Raw genomic sequence first — 22,455 nt, forward strand, 5'->3', positions numbered from 1 at the left:
AATATGTCGATGAACCACTCATTACGCTACTTCGTTCTGCTTCTGAGATTTAAAACTTTATCGTGCTCTACGTGTCGTCCTAAACTGGTAATTAAACTACTATTCACCTCTTATATAGCCTTGCTAAAGAGACTGGTTCTAAAGAACCACGTGATATTCACCAGGTATTCAAAAGAAAACCTTGAAATTCCGAAAGAGTAATTAATTATCACACCAAGTAGAAATTGATTTCTGTCTGATTCGTTCTTCAAACGAAAGAAATCATATTTATATTTGCAAATACGCTGTATAAACATTGTTTCAATCACACAAATAGCGAAGTATGAAGTTTCATTCCATTTGATTAAACAGAACTCACGTTAGCCAAAATTAAAAGCAACATATTTTGTTACCACGGAGCACGGTTAACCAATATTGTAATGTCAAAATCAACCCTGAGAAAGTTTGTCAAAAGTATACATATTTTTGTTATTTCAAACACGGTTTGTTGCGTCTTCTCCATTCAAATACACATGTCCACAATACCTCACAACTGGTTTGCTAACAATTCTACAAATATATCTTGAATAAGAATGTTATTGTTTTTCAAATTTTTTGATTTACCATGCAACTTTATTATTCCTGCAACATTGAAGCACACATTACGTTCAATGACGTTCCTAACTCTTTGACAATATTTTTAACTTTAATCTGTTTCTTTGCAGACAATCCATCGTCCGATTCAAGCTCGCTACCACTCAAAAAATGTTTTTTCAACTTATAACAAATACACAATTTTTTTTTTCATACATATCTTGATTTATAAGGATTTTTTAAGCTTGTAAAAAAGTTTTCCGAATGTAAAGTCTAATTTTATTGCTACTTGCTGCTCCGTGACGTCCTCCAACGTCATGTTTTTTTGCCTTTTTTAATCAAGACCATATGTATTAAAAGCTGATATCTTTTAAATGGAACGAGGTACTACATAACCTGATTTCATTTTAATTAATAAAGCAATACTTTATTTAAACATGTAAATTTTATTTCGTTTCAGCTCCATTTATGAGAGGTAAAGCTGTAAATACTATAAAGTGAAAATTTGAAAATTACTCAATTTTGACAGTGCTCCGTGACCCCATTTTTGCTGTTCTAAATCCCTGGTAATTTAAACAAATATGAGGATACATTCCATTTTTTACTCAAATTATTTGAATCTGTTGTTAGAATATTTGTACCAAATTTGGATATAATATGATGTTAAATAAAAAAGTTAGGACAAAAGTCTACGAATTTTTTGAATGACCCTCGTACATATCGAGAAAAAAAAATTAGTACTATACTAGCGGGTGTATAACTTTATTTTGGATTGTCCTTAGAAAAGGTTAATATTATTATTTTTTCTTGTTACAAGAAAGGTGACATAAAGAACGCATATTTTGCCTTTTCTGCTCTGCTAAGAATGCGTACAGACCTATTTAAATAATCCTTACGCAAAAACACTAAACACGAAAATTATTGGATTACAGATAGCATTGTAAAATCATTTCAATGGAAAGGCGAAAATGTTTTATTTTTTACACCGTGCCGCTTAAATTTGTAAAGCAAGACATAGCATGTATTTTTCCAGAGGCTATTTAAATTGTTTTATTGTCTTGTCGATTGTTGAAAAATTAGTGCTACGAAACATTTTTGAACATAAAGTTAACTATACCAGTGAAGGTAGTTTAACTTATTTTTTTTTTAAATCTTGCTGAATTGTAGCTTTGATAAACGTCAAGGACATAAAACGTAGGTAAGAAGAACGTTATTTTTAAAATCATTTCTACATTTTATACTTTCATCAATGCATTTTCGTTTTATTTGTAGTCTTAGGCATATGTTTGATATGGATAGTAGGGAGAATCAACATCTGTATAAACATTTTAACTCGCCTATTTTCAACGTTGGTGAAAAAAATAATTTTTTTGGAAAAACTTCTGAAAAGCCAACGGTCTTCTTAATTTTTCACCAGAAGAAAACGATTTTTTGACGATTATTTCCAAAGAAACTATTGGGATACACACCATATTTTAGGATCATTTAAAAGCTATATGTGGTGTATTTAAGTTAAAGAAATAAAAATACAAGACTTCATGCTAAGTTCAAATTCAAAATTTCACCTATTTTTAACTTAAATATTCCCATCTATCTATTAGTTAAATTGACTCTATTAAGAGTCTGTTAAACTCGATTGATTTAGATTGTGTTATTTACAGACAAGTGCTTAATTTATATTAACATACAAATCAAATAGACAGACCTTTTAAATTTTAATTAGTTTGAACTCATGAAATATCAAATAAGATATCTCTTTAACACCATGTCGCAGTAATGAGTAATATAAGATAGGACCTGTATTATTTCTTGCGTTTTAATTGAAACAGATATATTATGGCTTTTTTTCTGTGATAATTGTTTTGAATTTCCGTGCAAAAATCATTAGAGGAATTTAAATTGAATTTAACTTATCTGTGTGTATCTTACATATTTGTCTCATCTTGTTGTATTGCAATTAAAACACAACTCAAAGATATTGCTTATGAGACATTTCTGTAAGCTCTCGTATTTCAAAAGCATTCTACAATTAATGGCATTACTTTGTTCTAATTATTCTTAATCCATTTTTTGTTTTTAAAAAGGTCAAATTACTTTAACAGAGTAAAGAACTATTGCATGTCTTAAATGTTATATTCTTAAAATATATTCTTGTTCTTGTATATAATGACACAAGAAATGTATTTCGAATAGATAAATAAATAAAACACTTTCTTGATCATGATGGCAAAAGTTTCCCTTGTTTTTAACAGTAGTTTCGACAAAAGGTTGAACTATTTTGATAATCGTCATCTGCTTTTTTTTTTTTTTTTTTTTTTAAATTTTTCAAATATTCAATTAATGGGCCTCCATAAAATTTATAAAATATTAATTAAAAAGAGATCTTAAAATCTTTTTGTTTGTTAGAAAATGCAAAAGATAAAAAACACCACTGTGCAATTCAGAAATATTAACAACACGAGGAGCGCCCGACAAGCGAAGTGGTTAAAGATAAAAAGGTGTCAAATTTTTGTTTGAAGGCATTTTTTTGAAACTTAATATACCTGGCTTTCATATTGCATGACATAAGAATGAGTTTCATTTTCTGCTCCGATAAACAAAACTAATTATTGCCAATCTTTATCGCAAGAAATCAGTTTCCCTCAACACAAAATATTCCAAAAGCTTTTTTGTCAAATAGAAGGTCGCTTTTTCTTTTAAAAAAGAAGAAACGGTCTGCATTATTAGCGTGTTGTTGGAAAAGGCCCCCATGCGAAAAAAAACTATTAGCATTCAATCGTTGTAATTAGTCGACGGTTCGTAGATGATTGTTGTTGATGGTTCAAAACCGTCGTTTGACGAATAATTTAATTTTTTGCCATGCTTATGACAGAGCGATCAACTCATTTGTGTTTATTTGACCGTTAGTTGAGTACTCCTCTATCTTCTTTGCATTGGCCATTAGTTGAATACACTTCTATTTTCATAGTACATACGAAAGTTCTGGAGGGCCATAAATTACTAGTGTTACAGAATATATAAAGTTGACAAGCATAGCATAAATTGGTATTGCATGATGCTAAGTCAACATGTACGAGGGTTGTTAGAAAAGTTCGCGGACAAGTTCTATTGTGAGCGCGCTTTTTGCAGGAAACCAACTAAACTTGGCAGATATAATAACTTGACATATTTTGCAATAAGATTTGACTGCTTTCAATACTCCAATAAATATATTCAGCCTAGTCATAATGAAAAGATGCGCTTCACGGAACATGTAATTTTTTTGAAAGTTTTTAGTTTGTTCGCATTTTTTAACTTGAATTAATGTACATATATAGCGCATACAAATGCAAGATATGACGTCACAATAAAAGTCAAACGTCATTTTGTGAACATTTCAATTAAATTGAAGATATCCTAACGATTTTATTCGTAAATATGAATGAATAACTCTCGTAAATGAAGTCAAAAAATTGACGTCAATGGACGTCTTGGAGCACCGGGCCGTCATAAAATTCTGTATGCAGGCGGAAAAACGCCAGAGGAGACCAAAATCTTCTTAGATGCTGGTGATGGCCCACATGTGTCTAAGACAATGGTTTACAAATAGCATCAGAGGCTTAAAGATGGAAGGACTGATGTTTTCGACGATGATTGCACCGGAAGACCACAAGAAGTGAGTGATAATGTCAGAGAATCGGTATTTAGGGAGTTGAACAATGACAGGAGAGTCTTTATGCATGACATTGCAGACAAATTCGACTTAAGTTTTCCAACCATACACCAGATAAATACAAAAAAATTGAACTTTGAGAAACTTTCTGCACGATGGGTGCTGAGATTGCTCTCTGTGGATGAAAAACAAAGGCGGGTTTCGGCATCTAGCGAATTTTTAAGACGTTTGAAAAATGAAGGTGAGGCATTTCTGGGACAGATAATCACTACCGATGAGACCTGGTTATACCACTTTGATCCAGAACTTAAACAACAGTCAAGCATGTGGAAGAGAAAAGGGTCACCGCCACCAAAGAAAGCCAAGGTGACAAGATCCGCAGGAAAAAACATGGACATGCAGGGGGTGATTTTAACTCATGCTGTACCCAGTGGGCAGACCGTCAACGCTTGTTATTATTCGATGGTATTTATTAATTGTTTATAATAAATTAGCTTTGAAAATAAAGGAAATGTTTTTTTTAATAAAAGTCAATGATGATTATATACTGAAACATAATCAAATAATTTGATTTTTCCTAAATTTTTCTTAGCAATTTTTAATTTGTTGTGATCGATTTCAAAGAAATGATTTCAAAATACATTACACAATATCATTTGAAGGTTGTTCGGCGTGACTTGATTCAGGCCTTACGAAAGAGACGCCCAGAAGTTCCTGCTAATTAAACTCAGTAATATTTCACCAAGACAATGCACCCGCACACACTGCACAGTCAACCATGCTGGAAATTGATTTACTGGATTTTGAGCTCTTGCACCACCCTCCATACAGCCCAGACCTTGCGCCTGTGGACTTTGCTTATTTTCAATATCTAAAGGCACAACTGAGTGTACAGAAATTCTCAGACCTAAAAGATCTATGATTTGCTACAGAAGACATTCTACATAAACTTGACAAATCGTGGTTTAAAGCTATATTTCATAAATGGGTTAAAAGGCATGAAAAGTGCGTGGAACTAAAAGGAATTTACTTCGAAAAAGAGTAACATGTTTGCTTTCAAGTTGCTTGACGTCGCCTGACGTCGTAGAAATATCAAGAGGTGCTCCGTGAATCCAAATAATGTAAATTAAAAAATATTTTTAAATGTTTATTGAATTCATCTGATCTTTTGCATACTTATCATCAATTGATAGTCACTTAACAGAACATAAGTAATTCTTTACTGAACACGATTGATTTTCTGTAATTCAATGTGTCCGCGAACTCTTCTAACAACCCTTGTATATGACACATTTATATTTTACACTGGGGTAGTAGCGGCAAACATTTTATTTGTTATAGAATTGTTTACGAAAAGAAATAGTTTGATTTTTGGAAGGTTCTTTGTGAAAAACAGATAAAAAAAAAATACCAGAGCCCCTGCCAGCAAAGAGCTCATAAAATGATCCCTCAGCCTCCCATATGAATATGGCAGTATTGCTATGGGAAATCCCAAAAATGTGTCGAATCTAAAAATAAAATCTGTTTACGGTATCAAAGTTGGTAGAGCGCTTGCTCGATGATCGGGAGGTCGTGAGTTCGAATCTCTGCCGCGACTGACCTAAGTCGATAAAAAAATTGGAAGCAACTATTCCTTAGCCATGCACTCGGCACTTTGAAGTGAAAGTTGGGGGTCCTTCGGATGAGACCTTTAAAACTGAGGCCCAATGTCAGCGGCAGGCGTTGGCATAATAAAGGTCCCTTCACTGCTCAATGGCCCTGAGTGCCGAGTAAAGGTCAAAATTTGAAGCCCTTCAGCGACTTACGGTGACCTCTCCATAAGAGTGAAAAGTTTCGAGAAGGGCATTATACAGTACATAATTAATCAGTCAAAAAATAACATAGGAGGTAAACAATGGCAACTTTTAATGAAGATTCTGTGAAAGTGTCATCAAATATCATTCATTGGTATGAAAAGGGTTGCAAATAAGTGATCGATGCCCAAAAGGATAACCGACGGACGGACAGATAAACCCATACTATATACCCTCCTGCTTTTCAAGCGGGAGTATAATTAAATGCATAACGATCGTTTCACATATCCTGCTGTCCGGAAAAAAAAACATCTGTGCCTGACCTAATGTTAAAATAATGTTGCAATGTTTCTCAAGGTCTTTTTAATGTATTTTTGATTTGGAATAATAAATTATAAACAAAAAAATAATCTTTAAATTCTATGCTTACATGCACAAGCTGAATCATTCATGAAATCATTTGTTTAAATTAAAAATTATCTACTCTCTAATATAGCACACACTGATGAACTTTGCCCCTGCGAAATGATCAAGAATAATTCTTGAACTTTGAAGAAAAGTTCATGAATTATATTCTTGAATCAGCTCATGAATTGTTCATGAAGATCCCATGAAGTTAAAATTGGACACTCATGATTTCATGGATTTTATTCATGAAAACCAAGTCCAAGAATATTCAAGAATTATTTGTTGTTCATGAACAAACTTGGATTTTTTAATTGCCTGCAAAATGATCAAGAATAATTCTTGAACTTCATGAATTATATTCTTGAACTTTCAAGAAAACTTCATGAATGATATTAATAGGTTCAATGCATTTTCATGAACTAATCATGAATAATTTGTAAAAGTTATTTAGGAATGTTCATGAACTATTCATGAATATTCTTGCTTTTTGTAAACAAAAATGTAATAAATTATGTAAAATAAAAAACCGTTAAAGAAAATATTTTAATAGCATTGAAAGTTTTCACAGAATCTTTGTTCTCCAATCATGATAACAAAATCTTTTTTCAAGTAAACAACTCTGACAAGTGATATCGATAATAAATAAATTATGTAGTTCATTCCTAGTAAAATGATGAAAAATTTTAATTCAAACGCGACTCTTTGCAGAATCCTTAACCTTACTTGGTCAATAGGGGTGTGGGTTCCTTATTCAGCGTATTTCAAAGTGTATGCTTAAAATGGAATGGTTTTTAATCCAAGTCTTGCTGTCTGGCAGAAAAGTGTGTTCAGCAATTAGGGCATCAGCTAAAAGGATTTTGAGAAGAGGTGGTCCGCTGCATTTCATTTTCGGAAATATGCATAGCATTTCCGACATTTTTTAATTTCATTTCCGACATTTTTTGTTTTCATTTCCGACATAATTTCTTTTTCATTTCCGGAATTTACCTGTGCAACAATTCAATGTTTTCTAAGTAAAAATAAATGGAATTTTGAAAGTATTTATACCAAAATATTGATAATAATAAAAAAATCATCTATACATAGTCTAGGTAAAAGAGGTCAATGAGTATAAATAATTTTCACCACATTTAATGTGCACTAAATCAAATGTCAGTGACGGCACCATACTTATGTCCAATGCAAGTCACCGATAGATTAATTTACAAAATTAGAATTAAATGATTTATTCCTTTAAATTCTTCATAAGTAAAGTTATCAAATCTATAGGTACTACATATTATGTACCGGTATTTGAAAAATGTCGGAAATGAAAACAAAAAAATGTCGGAAATGAAAACTAAAAAATGTCAGAAATGAAAAGTTGATAATTACCTAAAATTCCGGAAATGAAATGCAGCCAGGTGGTCAAATAAAAAAAATCTTAATGGCTTTCCCTGTGGAATTTTCAGAATTTCATCACTTGGATACTTTGATCGATTACGATTCATATTTTCATTCCTTTCTTTTGTTTTTCTTCAAAATTCTGGATTTTTTTAGGAGTTTTTTTTAATCTTCTGATCTCAACTCATCAACACTATCTGTGAACTGCTTCTCTTTTCCCTACAAGAACAAAGATTTTCTGAAAATGCTCATAAATGTGAAAACTTAAGACTTAATTTTTTCATTATTATTTTTTTTTATTTTTTCCAAAATTATTTCATTTAATTTTGCATCATAGTCTTTGTCATTTTTTAAAGCATTCTTGTCCTCCATGTTCAAGATGTTATACAGGTGAACAGAATGGATTTTCCAATGTTTAATTATTAAATGTAACGTAACTTGGTTGGATCCTTACTTATAACACAGTTTGACAAAATTTTCATTAAAAAGACATAACTGAACTCTTACAAATAGACAGTAACATCTTGACAAATATATCTCAGATTCAGCGATTGCCTCCATTTTTTGTAAATCACCATTAATATCTGCATTTATTAAGTAAATTGTTCCTCTGGATATTCCTTCTTCATATTCTGTTATTTTCTTCAAAGGTTGACAAAGAATAACTAAGCTAATAATCCTCCCACTCTACTGATTCACTTTCCAACGTCTCGCGCGTTTCAAAGTTTGCGCCTTTTAAAACGTGTCATGCTGAGCTAATTAAGAAATAGTTTCGAATTGCCAAGATTGTTGTTAAAAAAAATAACAAACACTATCTGAATGCTTTTTCACTGAAATTATTTTTTTTAAATAAATATATGTCAAAACATTTATTGAATTGGATTTTTTACATTATACCTTAAGAGCAACAGTTTCGTATTTTTAAGTATGGCCGCCTCCATATCATGAGGAAAACAAATAAATCTCGGGAACTACTCGCCTTCCAACAGAGTACTCTGAGCTATGTTTAGGTATATAGTGTATAGGAGAATATACTACAAAATACGAATGTGGGTCATGTCATAGATACTTCACAACCATGCAGCCTGTGCTGTATCATTTACACACGATGGACAGAAAAATGTGACTTGATAACTGCATCAAAATATAAAACGTTTGACCCAAGAATAGTACGGACAAGAGATATCATTGTTTAGCTGTAAATAAATCTAAGATACATTTTTATGAAGATCATGAAATTTTTCCTAGACTGTAAGTCTGGTTCATTTTCTCACAATTTGTTAAAAGTTTGACAAATAGAGAAAATTCGGTCGAACAAAGTTGTGTCGTGAAAAATGAGATAATTAAAGCACAATATTAATATAGCTGGTCATTTTAAGTTATGTAGAAACATTATTTACTAATTCAATATGAGAAAAAAAAGTTGTCAATATTGATGCAGTGTTTTTAAAATTACGATTATAATTTGATTACAATCTCCTTTCTAGACAGTACATAACAGAGTTTTATTATCCTGAAAAATCTAAGTTACCGATTTGGAGGGTAGAAAATAGTGATTTTAAACTCTTATGTTCTCATACTTGTCTCTGATCCAATACTTTCAAAATCAAAACAAAAGCATGTCATTAATTAAATCTGGGGTTTGTTCAACATTTGCATCTGCATGCAAAAGTTGTATTATTGGAGTAATAAGTGTTTTCTGGAGATCGTTTGTGACAATTATTTTTACATTTTTAGTCTTCATGAAAATTCATGAACATTCATTACCTTGAACTATTAAGATTTTTTCGTTAAACTGAAAATTAACAATATTCATATTTGTTCATCATTTGTTCATGAACTATGAATTATGAATGTTTTCAGGAATTTTATTCATGAACAACTTTTATGAACCTGTTAAGAATCCTTTAAGAACCATTCATGAACAATTACGAACAACTCATCAAGGTTCTTAAAATCATGAATATCATTTCGCAGGGGTACCTCACTCAATTTTAAATTGTTGTAAAACATTACGGAATTCCAGACTCGATCTAAACTTATTTCATTTCAAACCAAACATAAAGAGAGTCAAATCGATTTTCTAAAACTAATTGATCATTTATAATCCAGTCTGCAAGATTTCACAAAGTCAATTTCCGAGTGTTCAACAATGGTCAACTCTTTTCCTGCATAAAATTGTCCAAGTATTAGCATTCATCTATTCGTCAACTAAGGGTCCCACAACAGCACCAGAGCAATCCCATTGGTGAAACAGCAGGTTCTGATTTTAAAAAGAGCGCTTATTGAGCAGACACAGAGACTGCATATTTGGATTGTTTGAGTGTTACGTTGGGTCTTGTTGGTATTTTATGCTCTTTATGTTTTATTTTAAAAGGTCAAAAATGCAATTTTATAGAGAGTGGAAGAGCCAAAAGGTCAAATAATAATATTTGAACAGCTGAGATGTTAAGTGAATATAAGAGGAACAATAAAAAAGCCTTAAATAAAGGTAAAAGGACGTTTTATGCTAAGAAAATATTCCTTGTCTTGGGTATCATAAATCTTTTTCGTCGATTTCATGACAATATCATTTTAAGCCGCTTCTTCAAGTTTCCTTCAATTGAACAAAAAGAAAATCCTCGACAGCAATGTAGTTAAGGGAAGTTACTGTAATTCACTTTTTATTCGGAAGAACATTATTTTCGCATAATTACGCAAAATAGTGTACTCGAGAAAATTTCATTCTGTCGTGTATTAGTATTCCTTAAGATTACACACGGTCACCGTAATAACTACAGTTCGTTAAAATTTGTCTCACCCATAACTAATTAACGACATGACTATCTCGTGAAAATAAGGTGTCGAAAAATTTCAGTGATATATGAATATACCAATAACACTGATGTCTGCGGACTCCTTCAACACTGCATTCAACAGAAGTTTGGCTCTAAGCTCTTTTAATTATCCACTTTCTCTTTTTAAAATAATTGCCCATTCCTAAGAAACCATTTAGTATGCTGAAATATGATATTTTTTTCTTGCTATGGTATGCATATTATATATCCTGATAATTATTAATTTGTTATAGGTTTCGAATCCAGAAATGAATAGTCACGTGGTCTTTCGGACTCTCCTCCCACTGATTATGTTTTCTTGGAAAGCAGAAAATCTAGGAGTAAACACATGCACTATATCAGATGAAGATGTTGAAAACCATAAGCAACACTTCAATGACCTCTCATTATTGGGGAAAGGAATGCAGTTTGTTTATGTGAATATCAGTTCTCCCTCATTTGCAAACTTCACTCTAAATATGACGGCATGGAATAAAGTCATTGATTGGATATGGATAACACATGAATATAGACATTATTTATCATACCCTGTTGACATTGATTTATTTACACTGGGTTTGATGAAACAAAATGTCCGTACTTTGAATCTTAATGTTAGTATACAAAATATATCACACTGTCATAATGAAACATTATGGATAAAAATTTACGAATACTTATTTAAAATCTATAACAGTTCAAATGGGTATTTTTGCCATCGTTATTTTGAAGATCAGGAATGGAAAGAACTGTTGTTCTTCATGGCTCACGTATCTGTTGGTTATGAATTCCATTGCTTTAATGGACCTGACGTTTCATCTCCTTTTACAGTTAAAAAATCCTCTATTATATACATAACTGTTGCGATGATTTTGATTATCATTTCTTACTATCCAATGTTATTGTCAAGGTCTATGCACGAACGAAAGGTACGGAGAGAACTTGTAGTATACACTAGAGCTGACTACCCATACACTCCTCGACGTTTTTTTCTTCGTATCATGTTTCAAACAGGGGAACTGAAATCTGAAAAAATATGTGAATTTCAAAAGAATTTATTAAATTGCTTCAGTGCAACTCGTCTTTCTATACTGATATCTATTGTCACTGTTACAGCCTTTATAGTAAAGTTTAATTTGATAAATTACTGCGAAGTTTGCCTCCATCCAAATGCCCATCTTTTTCAGGAAATTTATATAACACATGGTGTTTCTGATCAGACTGTTGTTTCTATTGTTCTCTCTACCATTGTAAGTTTTTTAGCCCTTTCCGCATTAAACAATAGCATTATGGTACATTCAACATTATTCAGGGATCGATTACTAATATTTGACTATTTTTCCTGCAAATTTATTAAAGTCCTGTGTTTTTTGAAACATAAAGAGTTACAGGAATCTATTTCAAAGCAAGTGGTTAATCGATTGTTTTTACTGTTTTCTTTAAAGTTCTGGAGTCAAATTTATTTGATTCCTCTGAGAGCTGAAAAAAATCAAATAACACAAAACATGTATTTACAAAAAAGTTTATAGTGAAGGTAATTTTTTCTCCTATCATTTTTTTGCTTAACCTACTTTTTATATTTGTATTTTCTGTTTTTCCAATTTTAAATCAAGCATTCTTTTTTTATCTTAAAACATCGAAATTACTTCTGAGCAGAACAACTAACTGTAAATGTATTGTAGACCGTCGCTGGTCATCTTCTTGTTTATGCATTTTATGTATTCTTCTTGCTTTCTTTACTGTATGGATATCAGTGTATTATAACGTAATATTCATGGGAGTGAGTTGCATAGTGCAGTTCTTTATCTATTTTATTCTAGTAGCTATCCCACATTTGTACTCAACACAGCTTCACATCTTTCTCATTGTTACAGCAATTTTTACTTACATGAGCAAATTTTTTCTAGAATTTTTTCAACTCTATCGTTTATTACTGCAAAAAATCATACAATTAAAAAATACACATGATATTCTGATTGAAGATTACGATTATATCGTAAGGCGTTGTTGTCCAGTAAAAATGGAAATATTTTTCCTTTTAGCAAAAGTTTTAATGACTTCCTTTTTGCTCGTCATTATGTACTTAACTCTCATTGACGTTCACTTCCTTGAGGGGGAAAAGTCGTTTGATTTAAATACATTTCTGACGTATGTTTTCATTCTACTTACACCCGGAGTAATCGAAGTTTTATTTTTCGAGAGCAATGCCGACAAGGTTGAAAAAATGCACTACGATTTAGACAAACTTATAAGACTGTTAACGAGCATACATTGCCTTGACAGCAATGGTCAAGTCGTATGTGAGGAAGATTTCGATGAAAATAATAAAAAGACACCTAAATTGATTTTTGATTTCACTAAACCAGATGGCTTTATTTCGTGGTGCAAATTATTTTGCAAGGTTATAAGTCACCTTTACTGTGGGTGTTTTTTGGGATGTTGTAACGACATAAATTGTGACTGTTCATCGCCTTTGATGAATGAAAATGAGGTTACGGAAGGGAATAATCCAGAGACCCAAGGCATCGAAGAAAATAGAAATGAGCAAGGAATTGGTGCAGATAACATCAAAATTGAAGTTAATAGAAATGAGGAGCAAGAAATAAATACAGGATCCCAAAACATCGAAGAAAGTAGAATTGAACGTGAAAATAATACAGGAACCGAAACCATTGAAGAACAAAGGAATGAGAAAAAGACAGTATCCAAAAACATCGAAGAAAATAAAAAATAATACAGGAACCCAAACTATAGATCATATAGAACATAGAAATGAGCAAGAAGATGATGCAGAAACCAAAATCATTAAATAAAACTTTAATAATGTTCAGTCAGGCCTAGGCCAGTAGAAAGTATTTCAACATAATCCGATAGTCCGTTAGAATACGTGTATGTTTATTTTAATAAGTACATACTGTGAATAAATCAATGAGAATTTTTTTCTGTAAAAATCATCTCTATAGGGTATTTTGAACTTTTTTAATGATTTTCTTGTTCAGTTTGACGCCTTTTTGTCCATGCTTACGTTTTTTTTAAAAATGATTATGTATGTTTTTTTCAAGTATTAGATATGGCATTTTTCATTTAATTAGAATGTCGTATATTTTTTTTGTTTATGAACGCATTACAAATAATATTTAATAAATGCGTAATTTTGTACTAAATAACACTGTTGCACATAAGCTTTTTCCCCAGTGCATTGCTGCGCCGTCAATGACATAAGTTTTCCTAGCACCAAAAATTTAAGCATTTTGTTGAAACATGGTCAAATTTCAGCTGATGTTTTTTGCACAAGGTAATGAGGGACAGACATTGGCATTATGAAGAAGTTTCAAACCATATTTGAAAACCATACATTGTAATTGGGTAAAATTCATCAATATTATTATTTATGGTCTTAAACATGTTCATGATATTTATTCAAAGGTCTTTAAAGGATAATTCAAAAGAACGATATTTAAGTCATATTATAACGTCTTATACATATTGTGATAGGATTGGATTTTACAGAGTAAGTAAATAAGGATAACTCTTATTGGTTCGTTTATTGAAAATTCAGAAACTTTCTAGCCTTATACAGTGATTTGGAAAACGTCCTTGGATGGGTTATATATAGCATGCAGATTTTGATTGAATAAGAGAGACACACCTCTAGACCGCGGTGTATTTAAAGTCCTGTATTTCACGTTTACTTCAGTTGGTGTAGAACCTTCTCAAAAGTTCGTTCTAGCTTACTTTTTGATTAGAGGGTTGGATCCCGGTCCCTGTCTCTGTTTAGTTTACTCGTTCATTCGTCTTTTTGTTTTCCTTATTTATACGTCCATTTAATGGTTAATTTCCAGTTCCTTATTTCTATTTTTAATAAGCCGGTTACGTAAGGCATTGTAGATTTCTTGTGCAAGGTGGGTCCCTTCTCTTCGGACTTAGCATTGGGTAGGACGGGATCTGGACTTCGTACATCTGTTAGGTATTAGACACTTACTTTTATTTAGGCGCATAAATATATAAGAAGTTCGTTAGTACATCAGTTTTCGTTGTAAATATATAAATGTAAATACTTGCTGTTAAGAAAATACTTTTGTTGCCATGATAAATATCTGTGAATTTGCAAAATCTTGTTATTAAAATTCTTGGGTTAGCAAGTGACTTTCATGACTATTTGATATACAAGGGGTTTATTGGTAAGTTAGAAGTTAGTATTCAACGCGAAGTACTATTATTAATAACGAAAGTGTGTGATATCTTAGAGGGATTTTCATACGGTCATTTTCTTTACTCTGGTATCGTGGAATTTCCTAAATTGCATTGATACCATGTAACAATATGTACATTTGGTGGAATGACATTTTGACAGTATAATTGCGGATCAGCTGATGATAAATGAATATTTTCGGAAAAAGGAAGAAAAGAAACATTTTTAAAACAAAAAAAAAAAACATAATAATAACTTCATTTCAAAATTGCTTCTATTAATTTTTGCCAAAATAAAATGCTATGTACTAGGGAAAATGCAATAGAAGTTTTCTTCAGCCCGGATTTTTTTTTTAAAGATAAAAATTGAACGCAAAATGATTTAAGTAGATTCATCTATGTAACTTTCTATATTTCTTAAAACGTTGTTAGTTTATTGTATGTGTTATGTAATAAAAAAATCTGTCAATCTTAGCTAGTTTGTATTATTATACCCCTTTGTGGATTGGAGATGATTTTGCTTTGCTGCTATCTGTCGGTCTCTGAGATGATCGGCTTGTTGGTCCACTATAAGTTTCCTATCATTTACTTTGGAGGGATTAAACATACTGAAATGAATTTTGGTAAAAGAGATTTATCATAAGAATATCCAGATCAAGTTCTGTTTTTGGTAGGATTGAGCATTATATAACTGAGAAATATCCTTCACACTTAAAAAAAATCAAATTATTACAGTTTTCATTCATTTTCTTTGCAGAGGTTGCATATCCTAAAATAACGCTATTTTTTGTAGGAATACGTCTCTATATACATGTAGGTCATATTCTGTTTTGTTAAATTTTCTGTTTTGGTTACGCTCGAGCAATTTTTGGAAGAGTTATGCCTCTTGAAATTTTAAAATTTCCAAATATTTGGAACATAGGGGTCAGGAATATCTTTTGTTTTCTAAATAGATCCCCCTTTCCCCGATTTTATTAAAAATTGTGTTAATTTTAATGGTAACAAGGCGTATATTTTAAGGTATGTTTTCTCAAAATCCAATATTTTTTTCAACCCTTAATAGTCTTCATATTGCTAATTATACCTGGAAAAGACAAATGATTTATCTGAGACTTAAAATTTCATTTATTAGTAGGCCACATACATTTACCTCAGACAGTCGTATGCTATTATGTAAATACATGTATATATTTTTTGCTTTAAAAACTTTTACTTTGCTAAATTACATATGGGCCGTTCCAAGCAAAAACCCCCCTTATGTAATCTGACAAAATTTTACGTCACAATAGAAAAGGCGACGTCATTGTTTTGCAACAAAAACTGCGATCAAAATATATCGCGCACTGACTGCGTTCCAACTACATGCGTCGTTTTACGTCACTGAATTTTTTTTCCGTTGTGCTTTCTGCATAATTTCTTTCATGACTTTTGTCTATTTCGTAACATATCTGACTCTGATTGTTGTCAAACTACATGTGCATTACACATTAAAACGACCTAAGAGTGTTCTGATTAAATACAGAAAAATTGTCAACACGTCCACAATTATTCTGTTCCATGTACAATATAAGTTTTCAGTTAAACTAAATAAAACATGCAACTGACTTGTTTAAAATTCAGATTTACGACTCTTTCTTATTCAACAACGACAAAATATAATTACATGCAATGATGATATTGAGTGTAAAAATATTTTTTAAAAGGAAGGAAGAGTAGTTTGAAATGTGTGTTTTTTTAATCCAAAGTCTTGGCAAAAATTGATTGGACTTAAGAAAACTACACAGGAATTACCAATCACCAATCAAAACTGAATGACAGAATTGTTAAACCACACCATTGCCTGATCTAAATCCGGGGTATTTTTCCATTTTTTGTAGACTAAGAACCTCTCGGAAGATAAGTGACACTAGTTCATATAACAAAGCTAGATTAATTGAAAAGACGTATATCCGACATTCTCCTTTTTTGTTATGTGTTGAAAAGATCGATAACTTGTTACATGTAATACTGTTGCAACATCCCCCCTCCCACCACAATTACCAAAAAAAATTATAAGAATATATGTAATAAAGCACACATACATGTTTATCTTTTTAAAAAATTTTGGAAGTTCTGAAAAGTACCTTATTTGACATGCACACCTACATTATTTATGTAATTGCTTGTCAAGTTATTCTAACAGCCCCCCCCCCCCCCCGGCATCATTGCAGCATGCTAATGTTAACCGTGAAAATTTACATTCAGAAAAAAAAAACGTGGAGAGGGGCCCCCATGCAACCCCCGGAATTGTTTTTATGTGCATGTTTGTAAGCACAATATTTGTTTACCTGTGTATAAATCGAGTAAAAAAAAAACACACACACACATTTCCAAAATATTTTAATCAGTTTGGATTTTTCCCGATCTTCTTTTCGTCTAACGTAGCAAGAAGTAAATGTTCGTAATTTTTACCAGGAAGATCACATGCAGGTGAACCTGATTTTTTTCCACAATGCTAGATCTTGGAAAATCAGAGAGCTAGGTGTATTTATCATATTATAAACACTTTTGTCGAATGATTTGAAAAACGTTCTGACATGTTTTTTAAACGTATATGCATGGGAAGATATTTAAGCGTTATCATTTTTAGTGGACCTGTACTCTCTGACATTGTAGATGCAAATGTGAAAAAAGAGAAATGATAGTGAAGTCTATTTTATCAATATATTAAGATTCCATCAGGATAGAATAAAATGATGGAGTTTCGTTGTATAAAAATGCAATTTTTAATTTGCTGTTTAAATAATTATCCTTAAACAACGTTTGCACTGATACAGAATTTCAGTTTAAAGTGCTTAATGACAGACACTTTAATGAAAGATACAAACAAATCATTAAATGAATGATGTTGACATCACAAAGTATACATTATAATGTCTGTTTGAAAAGCTCCTAAATTTTTGCATGTCATTTAGATAGGCCTATATTTCATAACTTTCCATGGCTTCCATGCTTTTGAGCGGTCACCCATCCAATGGTTAAACAGGCTCGCCGTCGCTTAACTTGCTTGAAATAGAGACTCTACCGCATCACCAGAAAAGCTAGCTCACTGGCGAGGCAGTATAAGTTCCCTATATACTGTCTGCTACAGATGTCAAACACAAAAGTTGGATATATCTTGTATAAAAAAAGGTTTCTATATAACTTCGGACATATCTTTTAGAAACAAAGGTTCTAGATACTTGTGAGACTTCAGGTGATTACTCTTTCTCAATTTTTTAATTCAAATAGATTGATTGTTTGTATTTTGTTAAATGTCCATCTCGAGAATTTTTAACTTATATGGAGACACCACCACTTGCCGGTGGAGAGCTGCAGATATTGTTCTATAACCGGCACTCAGGGCCTTTGAGCAGTGAGGGATCTTTTTCGTGCCAGCGCTTACTGCAACACAGGACCGCGGTTTATACACACTCATCCGAAGGACCGGTCTCCATGTAAATTTAACTAGAAGACTTACACAAAAGTAACCTTCTCAACTCCTCCCCCCACTTTCAGAATACGTAGACTCATTGTAAGTTGGTAAGGATGGTCAGATGTTCGAATATTTGATGTTAATGAAGTGACAGAGAATGGCCAGCATTCCTCCCCCTTCTGCACACAATGGAACTTCTTTGTATGTGTGTAAAATGTTGGGTAGACCGGGATGGAATATAATTTACTAATATATGAGAAGCATTTTATTCAAAAGACAGTCCAATGTGCAGATTCTGCACGTAAAACATGTTCTCTTTTCTATAAAATTTCTTTATATGTTTTTTTTTTATGAAGACGGTAATCAAATACATATATATTGTGCATTTAATGTGTCGATAAAAGCTGCTCTGAATAGGCCCCTGACTTACACGTTTTTCTTTGTCTCTAAAATATTTTTTTTCCTTTTGACTAACTGGTACATTTTCAGAGGACCTTCATGATATTTTTTAAGTGTTGACCTGTGAAACTTGTCTTATAACAATCTGTTTTGTTTTTTTTTTTTTTAAACTGTGACATGTATGTTTTTTTAAACTTGAGATCGGACTGCATAACTGACTTAAATATTGAGAAAGTATAAATCTAACTTTCACTTTCATAGATCTATGCGTAAAACACAAGAGGATCGACTCTCATAATTTTATTGTTAAATATAGATGGGGCTGTACGTTTGGCAATCTTCTATATATTTTAATTTAACATGTACGTGATTGTATTGTAGAAAATATACATTTTTTTAAAAAGCTGAATCAAATGCCTTACCCATTTTCTCAGTTTTTCAGGTCATGTTTTTATTGCTTTTTTAAATTTGAAATCTGAAAAGTACACTTGAACTATTCATAAATTACAGATTTAACATACATGTATATATCTAGTATAAATTGCCTTTATTCTAGTACTTATATGTTTATTCTTCCATTGCAGCCCTCCCCCTTTCCTTCTAATAGTTTTTTTAACAAATGAGGACATAATTAAGCAAAGAAAATGCATATGTAGTTGAGCATTTAGGAAAAAAGGATAAATGGTACTCATCATTTACATTGATATACCATACTCACAAAATCCTTATGTGGTGTTTATTAATAAAAGCGCAAGCCCCTGCCCCTTAATGTTGTCTCTTGTTCAGTGTTTTGAAGACAAAGGTTGGACAAGTAAAATCAATTATCAAAAATGAATTGATTGGGACTAAACTATTTTTTGTTATTGCTGGTTTTGAAAGATTTGGGCTGAACTTAAGCGGTAAAATTGAAAGTGAATTTTACTTTATAAAAGACCTATCAATTATTTGTGATTTTTTCTCTACGTCAGCGAATCATAGGAAGCTTGACATATATATTTTTAATTAATATCAAGACAAAAATAAACTGAACTTTTCCATAAAAAGGAGAAAAAAAATGTTTACAACAAATTAAGCATATATACATTAATCAGAACGGCAATACAATACCAAGTTATTGCGTATAAGTAATTCATGTTTTAATTACGTCGTTATAACGTCGACGTCGCTACAATAAAAAAAATTATAAAATATGACGTCAGCCGTATGAATGATGCATACTTTGAATACCTGTAAATCCGTAACGGAGCAAGATACACCTGTAATATTTACAGGTTATATTCACCTAAGGTTCTACATCATTTTTCATGAAAAAAGTCATTTTCGAAAATTTTTGACATAAGGGGGGTTTTTGCTTGGAACGGCTCATATTAAGAATAGGTACTGTGGAATCATTTTAATTCGTGGGGGTCAATGTTTGTGGATAGACAATATTTTGTTGGTTCATGGGGACAGAAGATTCAACAAATTAATATGCTTATAAATAAATGTTCGTTGGGATTTTAATTCGTGGATAAGGGTGACCCAAAATAACCACGAACATTTGTTTCCCATGATTATTAATGATTCCACATTATTTTATATTGTGATAAAAGTTAACATGATTATAATCGTTTTTATTTATTGTCTATTGGCTCTCTATAGAATTTTTCACTCATATGGAGACGCCACCACTAGCCGGTAAAGGTATAAAGTTATACCTATCCTCGGTTCTGAATGGCATCGATCACAAAATTTTTATTTTGTGTCAACATGTACTGCACAAGACCTCAGTTTATAGGATATCCGAAGGCTCGGTCACCACATCGTACACTATATTCGAAACCTCGATGATAAAATAATCTTACTCCGCTACTCTAGTGTAGGACAAGGAGAGTGCTGGAGCGATATAGTCTCCTTATTTTTTCCTTGGTCGAGTAATCTTTAGAATATCGATATAAAACAGAAATTCATACATAGACAAGATTCATACCAATGACCTCCAATAAATGAGGACACAATAGTGTCTATTACATTTGCTGCAAATCAGAATGTTTTATTACTATAGCCTGACTGTAAACAAAATAACCAGTAGACATCGTGTATGTTGTAAATAAATACTGATGTTTCGTTGCATGAGATAAACTTAATTTCACATTCTGAATACGCAAAGGCATCTACATTAATTAAAACTACAAGAGAAATAAAGGAAAAGTTCATGATTTGATTAGTTCTGATTCGAAGGCTAACGGTAAAGTTTTGTCCAGTGATCTTCAAGAAATAAAGATTTTTAAAGGCCTCTTATCTTATTTGTCTTTTACATTTATAAAGAATTCGCACTACAAAAGATTTATTATTTATTTGATGTCCCGTTTGAAAATTAGACATTGACGAAGGGCTTTAAAATTTTACTTTTAACTCAGGGTCTTTGAGTTCATTCAAGGGAATTGTCACCGTGCCAAAACTGAACGTGACAAGGTGTTTTTGTTCTTAGGCCTAATTAAAATACCTATGGCTTTTACTTCAAAGAATCGTGCTCTCGGCGAAGGATCAGTTGCTCTTTTTTTTAATCTTACATGTCAATTCGGCTGCGGCTCAAATTTGAGACCTTCATATAACAGATACGACATAATCTGCCATATCCGTTGCATGCACGCATGTTTTTTTTCTGACTAAATGTGAAAAGAGATTAGTGATAAGTTATTTTAACTGTCTCATTGCCATCATTTCTCATTTTTATATGTAAATATCGCCGACATATAATACGTACACCTCAAAAAATCATTTGAAAATTAAGAGAATATACCGATCATTGAAATCTCCCGTAGTCTACCTCTTTGAAACTTTGAAACTTTAAAACTTTTTATTTCACCAAAGCCCCAACATGGGGTATGTTAGTACAACAAGAATTTAACAAATGAACAAGTAAACATGTGAACAGTTAACATGATGAACAAGAAAAAGATCTTTGATATGGACAGTACTGATGGATGTAAAAAAATTAAAATTAAAAATAAAGTTTACTTTGTAGGAAGTTCAGGCACTAAATGTTTTAAGAACAGTTTTACAAAACTTAGCTCAACCTATTAGTTCATATACATTAGAAGTATTCATCAAATCAGAAAAAGATAATGTGTTTGGGTTCATGTAAATATTTTTAGGTATAAATTTCTGTCTTTCAGTATTAAAAAAGGACACTTGAATATATACTGAAAGGAAAAAGAAACGCAGGGTAAACTTTTGAGGTGAATAAAATTTGTTTTTCATAAAATACTTTTTAGTTTTCCTATCTAATTTTTAAAATCATCTTTCAAAAAGATATTACCAAATTCTCATATGATTTTGTGTAATTATTCATAAGTTATTGAAGCTCAAATGACGATACCCCCCAAAAGGGAAAATCGAAAACTCTCATTATCTTCAATGTCCATCTCGTGCATCTGTCAGAGTCTTATTTCTCCTTTGCATGGAATTTCATCAGAGTGTTTATCTTTAACCACGCCAAAAAATAAGTCAAACGGTGCGCGCATGCGCCAGTGAGAGGAATACAACAGTAAATTGACTGGCTTAAAATACCAAATTGCGGAATTGTTTTCTTTCAAATTTTGTTTGAATGTAACGATTATAATCGTGTACACTATAAATGGCTGTTTTTGTGGTAGTAAGGTGGCGATTTAAGAGATGGCAGGACGAATAACCCACTCGTAACATGGCTCTGTTTAGCGTTAACGTCATCGTCACGTTTGATTGAAATCCACTCCAGACCCTCTCTGACAACGGCTAAAAAGTTCTATGGGGGAAAATTAACAA

At 31.9% G+C, this 22,455-nt stretch overlaps 1 protein-coding gene and 1 long non-coding RNA gene across 2 annotated transcripts in view; both read left to right on the forward strand.

The window, feature by feature from the left end:
• LOC134233040 (uncharacterized) overlaps positions 1 to 22,455 on the forward strand; it is a 78,141-nt gene that overhangs the window by 20,620 nt on the left and 35,066 nt on the right. The gene's annotated exons all lie outside the window — the stretch shown is intronic.
• On the forward strand, positions 1,716 to 13,359 carry LOC134233044 (uncharacterized). The gene is made up of 3 exons (XM_062715040.1): positions 1,716 to 1,771; positions 10,880 to 11,917; positions 13,027 to 13,359. Exons 2-3 carry the CDS (start codon positions 10,895 to 10,897, stop codon positions 13,357 to 13,359), a joined length of 1,356 nt encoding a protein of 451 aa, XP_062571024.1. The 5' UTR covers positions 1,716 to 1,771; positions 10,880 to 10,894.

The sequence above is a fragment of the Saccostrea cucullata genome, unplaced genomic scaffold (genome assembly GCF_032062105.1).
Source record: "Saccostrea cucullata isolate Sc308-1 unplaced genomic scaffold, CSIRO_AGI_Scuc_v1 ctg554, whole genome shotgun sequence".
Taxonomy (NCBI): domain Eukaryota; kingdom Metazoa; phylum Mollusca; class Bivalvia; order Ostreida; family Ostreidae; genus Saccostrea; species Saccostrea cuccullata.